This window comes from Zonotrichia leucophrys, chromosome 6, assembly GCF_028769735.1.
Source record: "Zonotrichia leucophrys gambelii isolate GWCS_2022_RI chromosome 6, RI_Zleu_2.0, whole genome shotgun sequence".
In the NCBI taxonomy this organism is placed as follows: Eukaryota; Metazoa; Chordata; class Aves; order Passeriformes; family Passerellidae; genus Zonotrichia; species Zonotrichia leucophrys.
In genome coordinates this window covers 33,406,346-33,419,014 of record NC_088176.1, presented here as the reverse complement: position 1 = coordinate 33,419,014, position 12,669 = coordinate 33,406,346, and the positions used below count along the sequence as shown (strand labels likewise).

At 47.2% G+C, this 12,669-nt stretch overlaps 1 protein-coding gene across 1 annotated transcript; it reads left to right on the top strand.

The window, feature by feature from the left end:
• Window positions 1-99: 99 nt before the first annotated feature.
• Window positions 100-12,628, top strand: LOC135449988 (nucleolar RNA helicase 2-like). The gene is made up of 16 exons (XM_064717530.1): window positions 100-382; window positions 471-946; window positions 1,080-1,346; window positions 2,423-2,498; window positions 3,453-3,631; window positions 4,840-4,957; window positions 5,587-5,772; window positions 6,396-6,541; window positions 6,782-6,931; window positions 7,748-7,909; window positions 8,453-8,572; window positions 9,048-9,121; window positions 9,851-10,010; window positions 10,564-10,698; window positions 11,463-11,507; window positions 12,108-12,628. Exons 1-16 carry the CDS (start codon window positions 100-102, stop codon window positions 12,273-12,275), a joined length of 2,745 nt encoding a protein of 914 aa, XP_064573600.1. The 3' UTR covers window positions 12,276-12,628.
• Window positions 12,629-12,669: the final 41 nt, after the last annotated feature.

Sequence of the window (12,669 nt, the reverse complement as noted above, 5' to 3'; positions counted from 1 at the left end):
TTGTCTGGGATCACTTAACTGGTATGGAAAGCACTAACCAATCCCTATGGCGGGGCTGTGCTGGGCACCTTGCTAACCCTGAATTTCTGTGTGTGAATGATGGTGGCGCCACACTTGTGCAACGCCACCGAGCACCCGGCCTTGCGCAGCTCCGAAATCATTGGGGTCTCTCAAGTGTGTGGCATTATCGGCTTGTTGCACACCGGGGAACGAGCCCGGTTTGGTGGGCAACCAGGGGAGCCCCGTGAGAGGAGCTGTGTGGAGAGCAACGTGGGGAGTGCACGTGAGAGCGTCCGTGGGGAGCTCGGAGGGAGCTCCGTGGAGCGGATTGTGCGGAGCGTCCGTGAGGAGCGGTCCGTGAGGGAGCTCCGTGGAGCGGATTGTGCGGAGCGGTCCGTGAGGGAGCTCTGTGGAATGCACCATGAGGGGAGCCCCCTGAGAGGAGCTCTGTGGAGCGCTCCGTGACGGAGCTCACGGCGGCGGAGGAGCTGACGGAAGGCGCGGGGGCGGCGCGGCGGAAGGGGCGGTGCGGGGCGGTGCAGGGCGGTACGGGCGCGGCGGCCGCATGGGGGCCGTGTTGGGTCGGGCAGCGCAGCTCGGGCTCCCCGCGGCGCGGGCGGCGGCGGTCCCGGCCAGCGGCGGCGGGCGGCGGCTGGGCTGGCTGTGCGGCGCCGGGGCGGGCCCGCTGCTGCCGCTGCTGGCGGCGCTGCCCCGCGGGCCGGCCCGCCCGCCTCACTTCCTGCGCGCCGGGGCGGGGCGCGCATCCTGGGGCCGCCGCGCCGAGACCGGCCCCGCCACTGGCAGTGGTAGCAGCGCTGCCGCCGCGCACCTGCCCGCGGAGCAGCCGGCAGCCATGCCCGCCGCCGAGCCCGAGCACAGCCCCGCCGAGCCCCAGGCGCCCGCCGCCGCGGAGTCGGTGCGGCGCGGCCGCCGGAGGAAGGTCAAGGTGGGAGCGCCACGTGCGGCCGCGGGTGCGGCCATTTTGTACGGGCTTGGGGGGCTTGAAGGGGCTGGGGCGGGCAGGGGGGAGGAAGGGGCTCCGTCCCTCCCTCCGTGTGACCGCGGCTTTCCCGCTGCAGGAGGAGACGCCGGGGAAGAAGGTGAAGCAGCAGGTGAAGGCGAAGCGCCGCGGTAAGGCCGAGGCCGAGCAGGCGCAGCCCGAGGAGAACGGGCTGGGGGATGACGACTTCGAGCCTCCCGTGCCCAAGAAGACGAAAAAAGTTCAGGAGAAGAAGAACGGCTTGGTAGGAGAGAGCGACGCGTCCCAGCAGGCGGTGAAATCTGCCGCCGCTGTGAGCGGCAGCGTGACATCCCCGGCTGCCCGAGAGCAGGACAGCGACGCCGAGGTACGGCTGTTTGCCGGCAAAGCCTTTGTCTTGGTTAATTAACGTTAATTAGTGGGTTTAATAACGCGTACTGCGTGCTGTGGGGAAACTTGAGTTGCGGGGCAGTGTGGGGGAGCACGAGGCATGTGTTGTAGGCACATTGTGCCGCGGCCATGCGCTTGTTCCTGGGCATGGGGAACGCCGAGCATCCTGCCCGGCATCCTGCCTCTCATCCGGCTCGGCAGCGCTTGCACCAACGCGTGGGAGCTTCTCTCTCCGTGTGCTTCCCCCTCCCGCTAAATCCCGAGCGGGTAAATGTCCTGCAGGGAAGGCGGCTGGCCAGGGAGCAGTTTCCGTGTGTGCTGCTCTTCGTGTCACGGCTTGTTGGTGTCCCTCAGCACAAAGGTTTCTGCACAGGCAGCCGCGGACCAGAACCGTGCCTTGTGCTGTGATGGTTTTTCTCTCTCTGGTGGCAGCACCTTAGAAGAGGAATTGGCCAAGTGTTCTGTAATGGAGAGCCACAGTTATGCTCATTAATCCACACTTCTCACACAAACGTGCAAGGGCCTCTGTGGTAGTTTTGTGTCTAAGGTGGGAACGTGAATCAAGAGAGCTTTTTGTACCTCAGCTGTAACGATGTGATCTATTGTGTCTCTGAAGTAAAAGCCAAATTTTGTGTTTTGAGTATTTACTCATGTGTACAGTAAAAGCCAAATTTTGTGTTTTTGAGTATTTACTCGTGTGAAGTTCAAAGCTCTTTGCATGATGTAACACATAGAGGGAAAATCCTGCTTTGCACAATGAATTGTGACACCAGATGTGTTTTATTGTGAAAAGCAGTTTTCTCGTGGTTTCAGTGGACTTTTAATTAAGATTTTTAACAAATAGTTTCTATTTCCTGACTTGCCAAGCATATATGTACAAGTGCCTACATCAAAAAGATTTTCTTTTTCACTGAATAAAAAGTAGGTATCTGGTTAAACTGTGGTTGTGAAGCAAATGCACAGCTTTTATTGAGTGGCTGTGTATGGTATGTTCTATGCTCATTTTGGAGGGATGCTAAATATTTTTTCTGGGTTTTTTTTAAATCATATTAGGAGCTGACAGAAGAAGCAAAAGAAGGCGCCTTCTCTAATTTCCCTCTCTCACAAAACACTATCAACCTTCTCACAGGTTAGTTCATTTCTGTAAGTGTTTGGTCAGAATTGTGCTCTGTTACTTGCATAAACCAAGGGTAAATACTCCTAAATTGTGTTACATTTGTATGGTAAGGATGGCATGAACAGTCACTGTGGATTCAGAGAATCTGCTGTTAGTAGAAAAGTTTTCTGGTTTGTTCAATTTCAGGTGCCTTAATATGAGATTATTCTTCATGGAGTGGTTATTCTTAGATAGACATTCTAGAGACATATTTCTCATCAGCATCATTCTGTGTATCTTCACTTCTGCTCCTGTGTCTGCTGCCTACAATATTGCTTCTTAGACAAGCCTAATGGAGTTTTGTGTGTGAAGAATATTTGCCTTGTGTGAACAGATTTTCAGGTCTTCAAATGGATTGTTTAGTTTCACAAATAGTTTGGTGCATTTTCATCTCTCTCTGTGATTAGTTTTGTTGAGGAAGCAATTGCTGTAGGCTTCTTGTCCTCTGTGTTGGGTAGATGAACAATTCTTGTTTGTCAGAAAAAATTCTCCTTATTGCTTTCTGTTTTCCTGTTCTGAAGTTTCTTTTGGATGGCTTGTTTCACTTCCACTGGGCAAAATCTCTTTGAAGTTTGTTTTGAAACAAGCTGCATCACCCTCTTGCCTTCAAAACCCAGCTACCACAAAATCTTGAGCTGCATCAGAAAAAACATGTTGGATTTTTTCCTTCCTCTCCTGTTGCCTTAAACTGCACATAACAAAAAAAGACTGTATTTCATCGTGGCTACTCAACTCTCACTGTGTAGGTGGAATATCTTTTGATCTAGAGCAGGAATAAAACACAAAAATATGTGGTTTTCTTCTAAACTGCAGTTTCTGTTGTGTGCAGGGTTTGAGGTGGTGTGCTCTTCATATTTGGGCAATTTACATATGAGGACTTGTAACTGTTAGTTCACCTTTATGAAACCTGTCTCAATTTTCTTACAGCCCGAGGTATAAAATACCTGTTCCCTGTGCAAGTGAAGACTTTCCAGCCCATCTATGATGGCAAAGATGTGATTGCTCAGGCTCGGACAGGAACTGGGAAAACCCTTTCCTTTGCCCTTCCTCTGATTGAGAAACTCCAGAGTGTCTCACAGGATGGGAGGAGAGGCCGTGCACCAAAGGTAGCTCACACTTCAGGTTTGCACCAAAACCTTAGAGCATGGCACGTTTTGAAAGTGATTTTACTGTTGCTTTGGGGTTTTGTGTTGGGGACTTCTTTGTCCTTTGCTGGTTTTTGGAATAGTGAGTGGTTTGCTCAGATCAGGAGGTAGAGTGACAGAGTTTAGCAGCATCACAGTAATGACACACTCTGTGTTTGGGGTCCCCAAACAGTCAGGGCACTGCAGCAGTGCCTGGAACTCCCAGGCTGCTGTCCTTGGGCACACAGGGCATGCACCTTTGGGCTTCAGTCCCCTGCCTCTTCTGAGTGAGTCACCTGCATTGTCCCTGCTTGCTGAGTTGTTTCTCACTGTAAATTCCACCGGGAGAACTGAAGGCTTTTGGGGTTTTCCCCCCCCTCTCATATCTGGATCCTCAGGAGATGCAAGTGGAGTTTACCAGGGATGGAATTGGCAGCCTGATGCCAGTGATCAGATCCCCATTCCCATGCATGTATTTATCATTAGGCTGCAGAACTGTATACACTCTGCAGATTTGTTGCTTGCCTGAAAGATTTTAAGAGATTAATTCAGCTCTTTGTGCTTTTGGTTCATTCTTAAATGTTGGGGGTGTTTAATTTGTTTTAGACTTAAGTGCCTCTCCCTTTTTTAACTTAAACGAAAAGAGGGAGAGGGGAAGGGTAGATGCTGAAGGAAGGCAGCTTGGTGGAGAAAAGGAGGGATGTATGGCTGGAATGCATCATGCTGTGTGTGTATCTTTAAAATCTAACTGCACCAGATTTACTGGCTGTTTCTGCCCTTTAAGGCTGAGCTGCACCTTCCTTGCCCTTGGTAATGTTGCTGAAGTGTCTTTTACCCGACTTTAGCATAAGAAAACCAAGACAACAGTAATTTTCTTTCTTGTAGCACTTTCCCTTGTTCCCTCCTGCTGGCTCAGAGGCTCCTTGTGGCAGGGAATGTTAATAACTTCAACATAAGCAAGAAAATTACTGTTGTCTTGGTTATCTTGTAGCACTTTCCCTGGTTCCCCCTTGCTAGCTCTGAGGCTCCTTGTGGCAGGGAATGTAAATGTTGCTGGGAAGCTGTGGGCACCTGTGCAACAAGTGTAGTGTGAAGATGGGAGTGCAGGCTGTTTGACATGAAGTGAACTCTTTTCTCCTACACCTTCTCCCAACACAGCTGCATTTTTGTCTGCTTTTCTCTCCCTTCAGGTGCTGGTTCTTGTTCCAACCAGGGAACTGGCCATTCAGGTAGCCAAAGACTTCAAGAATTTCACAAAGAAGCTGTCAATTGCTTGTTTTTATGGAGGGGCTCCATACAAAGAGCAGCGTAAGTAACTGCCAAGGAGTTACTCATGGGTTGGAGCTGACTTTCTCCAGTTGCACCCCATAAGTAAAAATGGACTTTTTACTCCCTCAGACTTTGAGTTCAGTCAGGAACTCAATTGGTGTGGCTTTCAAAGCAAGCACACAGCCTGGGTTGAATTATTTTAGTTCCAATAAATCTTTAGGGAAAAGAATGGTTGTAGTTCTGTGAAGTGTCTAGTCCTGTTAATTTCTTCTGTATTGTGTTTTTGTGTGGACACAGAGCAGGACTGGGTGACAGTGCACAGAAAAGGGAGAGCTGTGTATGTGCCTGTGGCTCTGTGTGTCTCCAGAGGTAGCTGTGACAAAGATTATCTGGAAAACACAAGTGTTTCCATGTAGCTCTGCAGGTTTCTAATGCCAAATGATTGTTGCTTGGAGATTGGTATTTCCTGTAACTTCAGTGAGGTTTGGCTGCTGCTCCTGACAGAGCAGCAAGGACTGCACTTAACTTCTGTGTCTGTTACTGTGGATGTTGTGCTTTATGCTGAGGTTAAAGGCAGCAGCTTCTTGCTGCTGGAATGAAAATTGTTGCTGTTGCTAACTTTTTATCGTGCTGGCTCTTCTGACACTGCCCTTGTTTCTGTCTTCCAGTTGATGTCCTTAGAAGTGGCATTGATATTCTGGTGGGAACTCCTGGCAGGATCAAAGACCACGTTCAGAACAGCAAGCTGGAGCTCTCCAGTGTGAAGCACGTTGTTTTGGATGAGGTGGATCATATGTTGGACATGGGCTTTGCTGAACAAGTGGAAGAGATCTTGGGATCATCCTATAAGAAAGGTGAGCTGAGACATCAGGGCAGGAATAGGGGGCAATGCAGAAAACACAGTTTTGCTGCTTTAGCAACTCTGGGTGCACCTCGAACTTAAATTCTCTGTGTGATGCTAGAAAAGGGGAAGGTAGAGTTGGAAAAGGTTCAAAGAGAGGTGACAGAAGGCTGAAGGGCTGGAGTGGCATCTCTGGAAGGAGTAGAGTGAAAAATAAAAGGGAAAAAGCAGCAAACCCAACTCCTTGATCCCTAATGTTCCTTGTCCTGAGTGAGGTGACTTGAGCAGAGGGTTGGGGTTTGGTCTGTCTGTACACTTGTCACCACACACAGCTGACAAGGGAATATTTGCACTTTTGTGATGTAGTAGATATTCAGCAAAGCTGTCAGGTACCAGGTATGGTGCAGGAGGAGGTTATTTTAATGTGTGGAACTCCTTGCCACATTTCACTAGTGCCAGAATTTCTGAAAAGGCTTGAAATATTAGAAATAGAAATCACTATGGCTTTGAAAGCCATGAAAAGCTGATTGCTGGCAGTGTGAAAGACTTGGTGCCCACAGAAATTTGTCAGTGTGAGAGCACCTCTTGCTCTTTTATCAGTTCTCAAGTGTCAGAGTCGATGGCCTTTCCTTGCAGGCTCCGAGAGCAACCCGCAGACGCTGCTGTTCTCTGCCACCTGCCCACGCTGGGTTTATGATGTAGCAAAAAAGTACATGAGAGCTGAGTATGAGCAGATCGACCTGGTTGGGAAGAAGACTCAAAGGACAGCCACAACTGTGGAAGTGAGTTCTGCTGCAGGGGCTGAGAGCAAGTGGCCTTGAGAAAATGGGTTGTGCATTGAGTTCATAAATGGGTGTGTGGAATGGCTTTGCACATGGTTGACACACAGATTTTGTAAGCAAAGCTTTCATGTGGGACCTATCATTTGCAAGCTTAAAAAATTAAAACGCTTTTTTTGTTCATTTTGTCTGTCCTGTGCATGGCTTAGATTAACACAGGTTTCTTGTTTCTCTCCCAAACAGCACTTGGCCATACAGTGCCGCTCCTCTCAGAGGGCAGGAGTTCTGGGGGACATCATCCAGGTCTACAGTGGCACCCATGGCAGGACCATTGTCTTCTGTGAGACCAAAAAGGAAGCAAATGAGCTGGCCATGAATGCTTCTCTCAAACAGGTACTGGGGCTGAGAGGAGAGCAGTGGTTGGGGTTTGCAGGGGTGGAATGCCCTGAAATAAATAGGGGGTTGCAACTGTGTGGAGAAAATTGTTTCTGTGCGTGGTTGTAAGACTTGTGAAAAAAGCTGTTTCTAAAAATTCATCTTTAAAGTTTAAACATCCTCTTGGTAGAGATTATGAATTTATTCCTTTGGCTTTAAAATAGTGCAGGACATGGATCAATAGGAAATACACAGCCTATGCTGAATAACCAGGAGATAGTAATAATTGTAAAGTAATAATTGTAAGAAACAGGAGCTAGTGTAGCAGACATGTCCCATCTTATATTAGTGTGCTTTTTGGATTCCCATCTCTTAATGGCATTTGATGTTTGAACAGTCATTCAGGAAAATCCAACTAATATGGTAGAATGGAATAAATGCCCTGTTGCCCTTGGAAGGTTTGCCAAGAGTTTGTTTGGAACACAGTGATCTGTTGAGCAGGTCTGTGCTTGCTTGAATTACTGCCCTTTTTCTGAATGTGAGGAAAAGTGCTGCATATTTTTCAGAGAAAATCCTGTTTGATGCCAAGTGCTTATTTATGGAGAGCAAACAGTGCTGGGAATACATGGTTTGCCTGGTATTAGAGAAATCTCATGTACCATCCCCATTCAAAACTTGCAGCAATAATTTCTGCCTGTTGGCCATGCTGCTTTCACAGTAAATCCCAGAGAAGGATCCAGCAAAGTAGGATGCTTTGCAATTATTTTCTGTTGCTCTGCACAGTGTTTTGGGGTTTGCAGTTAATGTCATGTTAATGGCTTGTTTTACTGACAGGATGCCCAGTCCCTGCATGGTGACATTCCACAGAAACAGAGAGAAATCACATTAAAAGGCTTCAGGAACGGTGTGTTTGAAGTGCTGATTGCAACAAATGTAGCTGCCCGTGGTTTGGATATTCCTGAGGTTGACCTTGTCATCCAGTGCTCACCACCAAAAGTAAGTCATTAAAGGAAACTAAAATTGGATTAATTTTTTTTTGTGCCAGAATGGTGGGTTATTTCTCTGTTTCATCAGAAGTGTGTTCTGTTCCAATTAATTTTTGAATTAATGAATTTTTTGTAAATGCCTGGCCTAAAATTTTGTAGTTACAGTTTTACAGTTTGAGCTTTGATTAAAGTCTTGGGTTTTGTTTACTCTGGAAACTGGTAAGATCTGTTTTGACATTGTGAAACTTTCCCGAAATCTTTCTGAATGTTGCTGAGTTTCATAAAAATCTTAAAATATTTCTGCTGCTTTTTTAATCTTTTGAAACTCCAGTGGAGCTTTTTATTTAGAAAACTTGCAATGTCTGTCAGCAGTGTTGGTTAAAGCTGAGCAGCCTACTTTGGGTGGGGGAGCACATGCAAACCTGAGTGATTTATTGTAAGTTTAGGTATAAACACATAGTGTATCACTTCTTAGGCTTCTGAATTTGGGTTGAGCTTGTGTTTAATGTGAAATGTCAGCAGTTTAAATAACACACTGCCCTGAATTTTGAAGGATGTGGATTCCTACATCCATCGCTCCGGGCGCACGGGCCGGGCCGGCCGCACCGGCATCTGCATTTGCTTGTTTCAGAGGAGAGAGGAAGATCTGCTGAAGCAGGTGGAGCACAAAGCGGTGAGTTGTGCCTCAGAGCTTGCTTAAGGAAATTATTCAGCTCCTAACAGGACCCTGCCTCCCTTAGGCTTGGTAATCAGGGGTGGCTGAGCCCAGAATGGGAGTCTCCAGTCCCATAAAGGAGCAGGCCTGAAGTGCTGGTGTTTGGTGTTTGGAAATGCTTCTGTGTGGGCTGTTCTTGCTTTGCCTGAGTTTTCCCATGCTGGCAGTCCCCTGTGGATGTCAGCAGGCAGCCTGGGACAGGAGTGCCCAAGGCAGACTGTGCCTTGCATCACAGTCTGCATGTACATTGGAGTAAAGTAGCTCCAGATTAACAAAGCTTTATTTTAACTCAGCTTTGTTTTGGCTTTAGAAATGACTTAGCAAAGAATATGTTGATCTTGCAAACAGTAAGTAGAGATCTCAGTAGTGTGATTTAGGCAGGATTGAATTGGACACTGCTGAAAATACCTTGAATTTGTTTTCTTGATTTCAGGGTATTACCTTCAAGCGTGTAGGAGTTCCCTCTGCTACAGATGTCATTAAAGCTTCAAGTAGTGATGCCAAAAAGTAAGTTTATTTGCTTGTTCTTAAAGAAGGTTTCGAGATGTTGTTGCTCTAGATGCTTAGAGCTTAATGCACAGTCAGGCCTGTATGTGAGCATGGCTTTGCCTGTGTTGTAGGAGTCAGCTGCTTTGTGTATAGACAACATGAGATGGTATCAGTACATCTCTGTGTGCTCAACACAGACCTTTCCATAGCACATTATGTTCTCTAAGTTTTTGCAAAGAATTAACCCTTGTTTATAAAGTCAGAAATGAGTGACAGAAGAGGGAAATGCTGTCGTGAGGGGAAACTGATTTTGTCTGCTCACATGACATGGTGGAAGCAGTGTGCAAAAAGCAATACTTGGTATAATGAGGAGTTACTCTGCAGCAGTGAGGGTTGTTAGCCCTGGCTTGTGTTTCCTTGTGTTGTTTCTGAGGGCTGTGGCTTTTATTCCATGCAGCTCTGTTTACATTTGCTGCCCCTGTGGTGGAAATTGCCTTGAAGCAGGTTATTATAATTAGTGAGGATTTGGCCATGGTGGGTATGGTGTTGGGTTCACTGTGTGCTGAAAAATGATGGGAGGAGCTGTTGTACCAGAAATGGCATTACAGAATGAGCTGTTCTTAGTTTCCTGTCTTTTTTTCCCCCCTGCCCTTTTCAGAAATAACTGATTTAGGGTATGTCTTGAACATGGCTGCTCTTCACAATGGCCTTTTCTTACCTCTTTAAACCCTTCTTGTTACTGTGTAGGTTGCTGGAGGCCGTTCCTCCCTCTGCAGTGGACTACTTCAGAAAATCAGCTGAAGAGCTGATAGATGAGAAGGGGGCAGTGGCTGCCCTGGCTGCAGCCCTGGCACACATTTCTGGGGCAGCTCACATCCAGCAGCGCTCCCTGCTCAACTCCACGGCTGTAAGTGATGGTGCACCCTGGTGACAGGGATGGATGCATGAATTGTTGTGTGGCATCTCCTTCCCAGGCTTTTTCAGCTGGCTTTCTGAATTGCTGTTACCCCCAGGCTCCTGCTGTGTTGCTTGTTCCTTAGCTGGAATCGGCTCTTTCCAGGAGAAACTTCAAATCAGTCATTTTTCTTGTGATGAAAATGGCAAGATTTTCTCCAGAGAATGAAGTGACAGAAGACTTCAATCCTCTAAGAGAGTTTAACTAATGACATTTTACAAGCAAATAGATTAGTTCGTGCTGTTGTAGTTTCCTCTTTATCAAGAACCTTGATAAGAATCTTCTTCATTTGTCATATTGCAAGCATGGCACGCGATTGCCTGATCTCAGAGAGATCTTGGCTGAAGGAAAGTACAGCACTTCTGTTTTCTAATGCATTTATGGAGAATGTGGCCCAGGGCACGGTGTGGTAACCCAGTTTTGCAAGAGTATCAGTTTGGGGTTTTTTACCTGTTCTCCAGCAGCAGGCTCAGCCTTGTTTAAGGTGTTTCTCTGTTTCCTGCAGGGCTTTGTGACCATGGTGCTGAAGTGCTCCATAGAGATGCACAGCATGGGCTATGCCTGGCGGGGGCTGAAGGAGCAGCTGGGCGAGGAGGTTGATAACAAAGTGTCTGCCATGCGTTTCCTCAAGGGGAAGATGGTGAGAGGGGCCAGCCCTGGCAGTGGAGGGATGTGGGGCTTTGTGAGTGTTCACATGTCACCAGTTTGTGCAGGGACTGAGGTTGGAGTGCTGAACTACTGGTACAGAATGTTGGTACTGCTCTATCCCTACTCAAACTCATTTCTCAGGAAATTATAACCTATCTTGAATATGCTGTTTATGCATATGCTATTGGAAAAAAAAGGCTTTGATATTAGTTGAGTGCTTTAAAACACTTACTAGAGACATTACTCTTAAATGATAATGCAGGAATTGCCTCCTAAAAAAAAGCATCAGAAATAAATATATGTCACAGACATGTTTTCTGAAAAATCCTTTCCTTAGGATTTTTCCTCCTGAGAAGCTGAGAGGCCTCAGGAACAAAATGTAAACAATGGTTATCTGCTGCTGTGGAATGCAACAGGTGCATCTGTGAGTGGGCTCATGTGGTTGTTTGTAATTAATGGCCAATCACATTCTGGCTGTCCAGACTGTCTCAGTCAGCCACAAGCCTTTGTTACCATTCTTTTTCTGTTCTTAGCCAGCCTTCTGATGAAATCCTTTCTTCTTTTAGTATAGTTTTGATATAATATATATCATAAAATAATAAATCAGCCTTCTGAAACATGCAGCCAACATTCTTCTCTCTTCCCTCATCCTCAGACCCTGTGAACACCATCACAATTATGTAGTGGGATTGGTTATTGAGGCCTTTATTCTTTCATTGTAAATTTGTGCCTTTGTTTGTTTGTTTGTTTTTTTAGGGCGTGTGCTTTGACATCCCTGTTGATGAGCTGAGTAACATACAGGTATGTTTATATGTACTAGACTTACTTCTGGCAATGTCAGTCTGAACCCCACTGCCCCTTCCATTCTTACCCTGGGCTTACTCTTCCTATTAGCCATGTTGAGCTTGGCTGAGCTTCTAATTCAAAATCTGCCCTGATTGGGGCACTAGGGGCAGTAGCTCAGAGTGGCTTTAAAACCTGGTGATTTGGAAATTGGCAACTGCTGTATAAGACTGAGTGTGGGGCGGTTAGGGAGGTTTGTGGTTTAATAAGGATTTTGCATAGGCAACAGAGTGATTAGAAAGAACACAGCATGATCATTAGAAAATACCCTGCTGTGCCTCTTCTCATGTCCCTTCCTATATTACCTGATTTCATGAAACAAAACTCTATGGTCGTTGGCTAGCCTGTGCTTTGGCCTCTCCAGTTTTCTGTAGACTTCATTCCCTCTTGCCTCTTGTGATTGTTTATCCTTTGTCACAGGGCTGTGTGTCCCAGGGGGGTTCTGGCGGCCTGTTTTGGCAGGGGTGGGGTTTGTCTGGAAGGCCTTTGCATTCAGCATTGCTTCTGATGCCTTGCACGCCCCTGCAGCACGTAAAGGTTGCATTGCTGTGCTTTCAGGAGCAGTGGAGGGACACACGGCGCTGGCAGCTCTCGGTGGCCAGCGAGCTGCCCGAGCTGGAGGAATATCCCCAGGAGGCAGCACGAGGCTTCTCCAGGTTCGGGAACAGCAGGCAAGGAGACTTCAAGAGAAACAGCTGGTTCAAGAGTGGAAATCGGGGACTTTAACAGAGCACTTGCTACAGATAACGGGACTGAGCTGAATTTTATGAGGCAGTAAAAGCCTGTTAGACACTCCTCTTTGTCTTTATTCCTTGATAAAGCAGCCTGGCTTTGAGGATGGCGAAAAAATCACGTTTGCTGAAGTGACTGGGTGTTTTGGGAGATTGTTTTTTTGCCCAGCAAGGTAGCTGCTGCCTGTGAGGGCATCTGCGACCCAGTGGTGGGTGTGCCTGGAAACTCAGCCCTGCGAGGGAACAGAATTCATCCAAACACGGACAGTGACCGTGAGGCAAGGGAAACTCCTTGCTTCTTCAGCAAAAAAATCGGGTTCTGAAATAAATATTTTCAGAAAAATTGTCCATCGCGCCCTGAGCGCGGTTTCTCGGCAGTCGGTGTCCTT

Bases quoted from the DNA above. Each gene is read 5' to 3' on its own strand.
- LOC135449988 (XM_064717530.1), top strand. From the start codon at position 100: ATGGTGGCGCCACACTTGTGCAACGCCACCGAGCACCCGGCCTTGCGC. The intron at 5,773-6,395 runs GTGAGCTGAGAC...CTTTCCTTGCAG, and splicing joins GGGATCATCCTATAAGAAAG to GCTCCGAGAGCAACCCGCAG. The intron at 6,542-6,781 runs GTGAGTTCTGCT...TCTCCCAAACAG, and splicing joins GGACAGCCACAACTGTGGAA to CACTTGGCCATACAGTGCCG.